Source organism: Gastrolobium bilobum, unplaced genomic scaffold, assembly GCF_033153095.1.
Source record: "Gastrolobium bilobum isolate Gb01-03AN ecotype WA unplaced genomic scaffold, APGP_CSIRO_Gbil_v1 utg7722, whole genome shotgun sequence".
Lineage (NCBI taxonomy): Eukaryota > Viridiplantae > Streptophyta > Magnoliopsida > Fabales > Fabaceae > Gastrolobium > Gastrolobium bilobum.
The window spans coordinates 6729-12360 of record NW_026899615.1 but is presented as its reverse complement, the minus strand read 5'-3'; the positions used below and the strand labels follow the sequence as shown (position 1 = coordinate 12360).

Genomic DNA, 5632 nt, shown 5'->3' with positions numbered 1-5632 from the left:
CTTTGATTATATTATATTTATATTTGGATTGCCCCTTATTGGGTCATACAATAAATGAGGATCATATATGAGTCCATAACAACCTTAATTCTTTTTTTTTTATTCCTCGATAATCCAACATGATGTATCCGAGCGTTTGCGATAATGGTTTTCACCATAAGATATTGGGAGAGTCCCAACAATTTACCACAAAGGACAATTCTATTTAGTTATTATTATGAAAAGGGGTAGGTTATATTTATCATCGTTTTAGGCTTACCACTCTTATTACCTAATCGGTTATCGTTGAATTAATTTAAAATCAATGATTATTTTTTTTTCTTTTTTAATTGTTGATTTCAAATTGATCTAACAATAACCGATTATGTTGTAAGGGTGATAAGTCTAAAATAATGATAAATATAACCGCTACTTATGAAAAATTGGTAGACCAACGCATTTCCTAAGTGAAAAGTTATGTACTAGTTAAGTCATATTACTTTAAGGTAGTGTTTGGTTGAAGGTTTATTTTGGGATTGATGGAAAAATGTAAGTGAATATTGGAAAATACCACGTTTTGTTCAGGTTTTTTCAAAAAATACTAGGCAAAACAGGTGCAAAATTTCTCCCGAACATAGATTTTGTATATTTAAATAAATTTCTCTGGTAATATTTTGGTCAACCAAACAACTTTTTTTATATTTTCCTACCAAACTCACTTTCCAACCATTTCCCTAGTAAAAAAAATTTTCTCCTGGACCAAACACTACCTAACACTACAAACTAGACATTGTGTGACCCATGCATGTAATTGTATGGCTTTGCTTATGTCGTGGAGAGGCATATAGCTCTGAGTAGAGCAAGCTGGGCGTATAAATTCAAGTCGTGGCCCATAAAATAGTGGGGCCAAGGATAGATGGAAATCACATTGCAGAATCAATGGGCTTGGGATTTTTTCTTTAGTAAATATGGGCTTGGGATTTTGGCAGAAGAATGAATTAACCATCACTACTGAGTGAGTATTTATCCTTGAATTTCAGTAGTTTAAAATCACTTGAATTTTAAATTGAATTAAAAATAAATATACACTTTTAGTTATTGTCTCATCATAAACTTCATATTTACTTGCACTTGCTTATCTTAGCCAAATAAAATAACTAAACATCCATTAAAATTTTGTTATTATATTTATTTTTTATGTCATATTATTAAATAAGTACAATAAAATCATAACGGTTATATTGGCAAATCTACTAGTAAAACATATTTAATGATATTAGGTGAGCTTTTATTAGCATTATTGTAACAACCGCTTAACTACTCATTTTTCATAAGACGGTTTGGTTAACACAGACCATCATTTCTTTCATTGCTAATTGATCTGCGCATTAATTCAATTATATGCCGTTCTAAGACACATTCCAAGGCTCTTGATAGGCATGTCATATCTTGTTTTAGGGGACCACGCTTCTTTTTCTTTTTTCTTTTTTTTTATACACGCTTTCTTTCATTTACTTTTTGCTACATTTCCCTTGCATTATGTTGAGCAAATTAGATCTCACTTTTTCTTTAGTTATAACACTACTATTGTTCGCAGATGGAAAAGTTTTTTTTTTTTAAAAAAAAAAAAAAAAAAAAAAAAAAAGAGAGTGCAATAACGGGAGGACCCACTTCACATGAGAGGCAAAGTTTATATTCAATCGCTAGAATAAATTTTTCTTTATATAAACCATATGTATTTTTTGTGGAAATAATTTTGTTCGAGTCGGAAATATTCACGTTATTATGAAACTAACTCTTTCAAAAGAAATTTTTAATATTTACAAGAACTTGAACCAATACCTTACTTTTAAGCAAAATCAAACGTATCACTTGAACTAACCACGTTTGATACTAGAATAAAGCTCTTAGGTTCATCATTCAAAAAATTTCCATTGCGTTCTCTTCTCAATTTTAGGGTTGTTGACTAAAAACAAAAGACTCTATTGTCTTGAAGCAAAATGCTGAACTAGTCTGAACTTTTAAGATCAGTTCTGCAACTGCAACGATGCCGAAAGATTCCTCAGACTTTTCTGCAACTACCACTCTTTGATTCTTCTTTCCCCCTTCTATATTCATATCTTTCTAAATAATTTGTACGAAAAAAAGAGGTACGAGAGCAAGGTAGAAAAAAAATTATTATAAACTAGGTGAAATGTTTTTTTTTGTGTTGACACGATCACACGAGCTCAGACATAATTTAAAATATTTTCATATTAGATAAAAAGTGTTTATTATATTTTTTGTGCAAATTTTATGTAAAATTATTATAAATATCTTAATATGATATTTTTTCCTTTCTTGAATCTTAATTTGTAAAGCTTCAATAAAAAATTATTGTGATTTACTCGTGCAAAATCTTGATAGAAATCATAATGTGATATTATTTTAGAAAAAAGTTATACTTATAACTATTTTTTATTTATAACATTTTACAATTATATCTTAACTGTTGATTTTTGCCAATCAACGGTTATTATTTTCGTAAATTAAATTTATTAATTAATTATTAATTCACAATAAATGATAATCATTGATTAACAGAAATTAACATTTAAGATATGAAAGGTTATAAATGAAAATAGGTAGCAAGTATAATCTTTTTCATTATTTTATTCTAATTTATAGGGATTCACTCAGGATCAGTAAAAAATAATTGTGATTTATATTTTAATCCAGTCAACAATAGTGGAGATGTTCTTAAATAAGGAAGAAAGTTGAAACACCAAACATGATCCTTGCATTGGAAAGCCAACCCTAATAATATCAAATTTCTTTTTTTTCCATATAGTTTTGACCCGGTATTCTTGACCTTATTTTAGTCCCGTTTCATGTGCTGTGAGTGTGACGACTAGATGATTCCCGTCCGTAGCATGTAAAAATCTATACACCAAATCTGCTGAAAAATGGCCTCCCTCTCCTTGCTTCTAGCATGCTTGGAAGTATGCACTTTTGGATATAGCCAATCAAGTCCACCTTTTGAGTTCAAAATTTTCTTTATTCAAATTTAAAAGACAATTTTAACCACCAAATATATAGCTCAAGGTTATTCTTACTTAATCAATGATTTCAACTTTGAATATCTCAACTACATAACTGTATTAAAAATTCGCTGAAAAGAGTTTTGCTGTCTATATGATTTTACCTGGCTCGAATTGAATTAATTGATTAATAGATAAACTAATATATTATATATAAAATCAATTTAATCAAAAATTAAAAGAGACGACAAATAAGATTAAAAGGATGATTATATTGACAATTTTTTTTTTTTTTTACAAATTACATTATGTCTAGCCGATAAGATTTTATGGAAAGTATCTTACCGGTAAGATATAATATAGATGTTTAAGAGTTTAAAAATAAAAAATTTATTTTTCTTTAACATTAATTATAGACAGATGTGCATAATTTGAAAAGGGTTATTATTCACTCACTCTCAGTCACTGCCAGTCCATATGCCAGTTTGGAAATATATATTTTTCTTTATTAAATCCCATTGATGGTGCCAAGAACACCCCTGGCAGCACCTAGCTTTCATACATCTGTCACTGAGATTTCTCTCATCTCCCACTCTCTTCATTTTAAAATTCCTCACAATTCATTCTGATCACATTTTCTTCTTCATTGACTCATCAGAATTGTGCACTCCAAGTTCATACAATGCAAGACTCAATTGGGATACCCTCTTGCTTTTCTTCTGCAGAGAAGCTAACTGATGATCATGGAGCTGTGATCCGTTCAGGTCATAGCGTTTACATGTCTGTATACAGAACAAAGATTGCGGATCAGTGCCGCTTGATCACCATCACATGGTGCAAAAACTTGTTGCTTCATGTTCTATCAGTGTCAGTTGAAGGCCCACAAGGAGAAACACAATATAGCTGCAAGGTTGTTGAGCTAAAGCCATGGTACTTTTCGAGGAAACAAGGTTCCAAGCGCTTCATTGTAGATGGTAAGGAAGTTGATGTTTTCTGGGACTTTAAAGCTGCGAAATTTAATGGTGAAAAAACAGAACCAACCTCGGAATACTATGTGGCTGTGGTTTGTGATGAAGAGGTTGTGTTGCTTCTTGGAGATCTAAAGAAAGATGCATACAGAAGAACCGGGTGCAGGCCATCTCTTATTGATCCTATTTTGGTTTCAAAAAAAGAACATATATTTGGGAAGAAGAAATTCTCCACTAGAGCTAAATTCCACGAGAAAGGTAGGTGCCATGAGATATCAATTGAGTGCAAGAAAAGGGGCAATGGATCAGACTCTGTAAGTGGGGTTCAGCCAGAGATGGAGATAAGATTTGATGGGCACTTGGTCATCCATGTCAACAATTTGCAATGGAAATTTAGAGGCAATGAGTCAATTCATCTCAACAAAATGAGAGTTGAGGTATATTGGGATGTTCATGATTGGCTCTTTAGTCCTGGTTTAAAGCATGCTTTATTCATTTTTAAGCCTGTTTTTTCATCTACATCTTTTTCATCATCACCATTATCATTATCATCCTCATCCACTCCTTTATCAACTCAGACTGGGAGTTCTGGGTCAGTGGAGGGCTTTAGTGTCAGTGGTTCATCAGAGTTTTGCTTGTTTCTATATGCTTGGAAAGTTGAATGAAAAAGGATCATATGATATAAGCAAAATTAATGATATTATCATATATATATCATCATGTTATGCAACATAATGGAATGGTGATCATGCAGATTAAGATTGGTCTGAAATTTGAGAGAGAGAGAGGTTGGATTGAGAAGGCCAATGGGACCAGATAGAGGGTTTAGGAGATAGTTTACAGCTGGGGTTGAACAATTGTGCATAATGGACAAGACATATTGTGTAACACATATGCTCAATAATTCTCAATCTAGAGGCATATGCGTGTACATCTTTGTACATCTGTCATCTACCACATGGGAATTTCTCTTTCCTCTTTCCTCTTTCTTATTTCCACTTTCTTGATCTGATCTTGAGAAGCGAGCTATGTATGTTTCTTTCAATGTCTATAAACCAAAGGTGTATGTTATCTATATTTTATATATATAACAGAAAAATAGACAATAGATTACTCAACTGAATGTCTGTATTTTCCCATAAAAAGCTCATGCATGTGTTTGACTCAGGTGATGTCCCGGAAAGAGAGGAGGGCGGTTTGGTGATGATATAGAAATTAGAAAAATTAAGGTTGATTACGAATAAGAAACGGATCCGTTTAATTTTTACAAATTATACTATGTATTATCGGAAGTATATAGTGTAATCTAGTGTATTTCCAGCAAAAAATACATAGTATAGTTTATAAAAGTTTGTAAAAAATAAAAATAAAGTAAATACAATAAGAGTGAAACAATGCATGCATTTATGCATGCACGACGCACCTCACAGATATTAATACACATCATTTTCTTTCAATTAGTTTGAATATCAATATCATTGTACGTCAAGATTGCTTAGCTGCCTAATTTCATTTATTAGTATAATCCTTTTTATTTCAGTAAGTTATGATAAATTTATAATACATACACCGAGGCAATTTTCTTACACGGTTTTAAATGATATCACATGTCCCATGTAATGTACCCTTCTTCTTTTTTTAATATCATGGCATTTACTTAAAACT

General features: G+C 31.4%; 1 protein-coding gene across 1 annotated transcript; it reads left to right on the top strand.

Annotated features, from left to right (window-relative positions):
* The first annotated feature begins 3681 nt into the window (after positions 1 to 3681).
* On the top strand, positions 3682 to 4632 carry LOC133291969 (uncharacterized). The gene has a single exon (XM_061490331.1). The coding sequence runs from the start codon at positions 3682 to 3684 to the stop codon at positions 4630 to 4632; it is 951 nt and encodes a 316-aa protein (XP_061346315.1).
* The last annotated feature ends 1000 nt before the right edge of the window (positions 4633 to 5632 follow it).

Bases quoted from the DNA above. Each gene is read 5' to 3' on its own strand.
- LOC133291969 (XM_061490331.1), top strand. From the start codon at position 3,682: ATGCAAGACTCAATTGGGATACCCTCTTGCTTTTCTTCTGCAGAGAAG.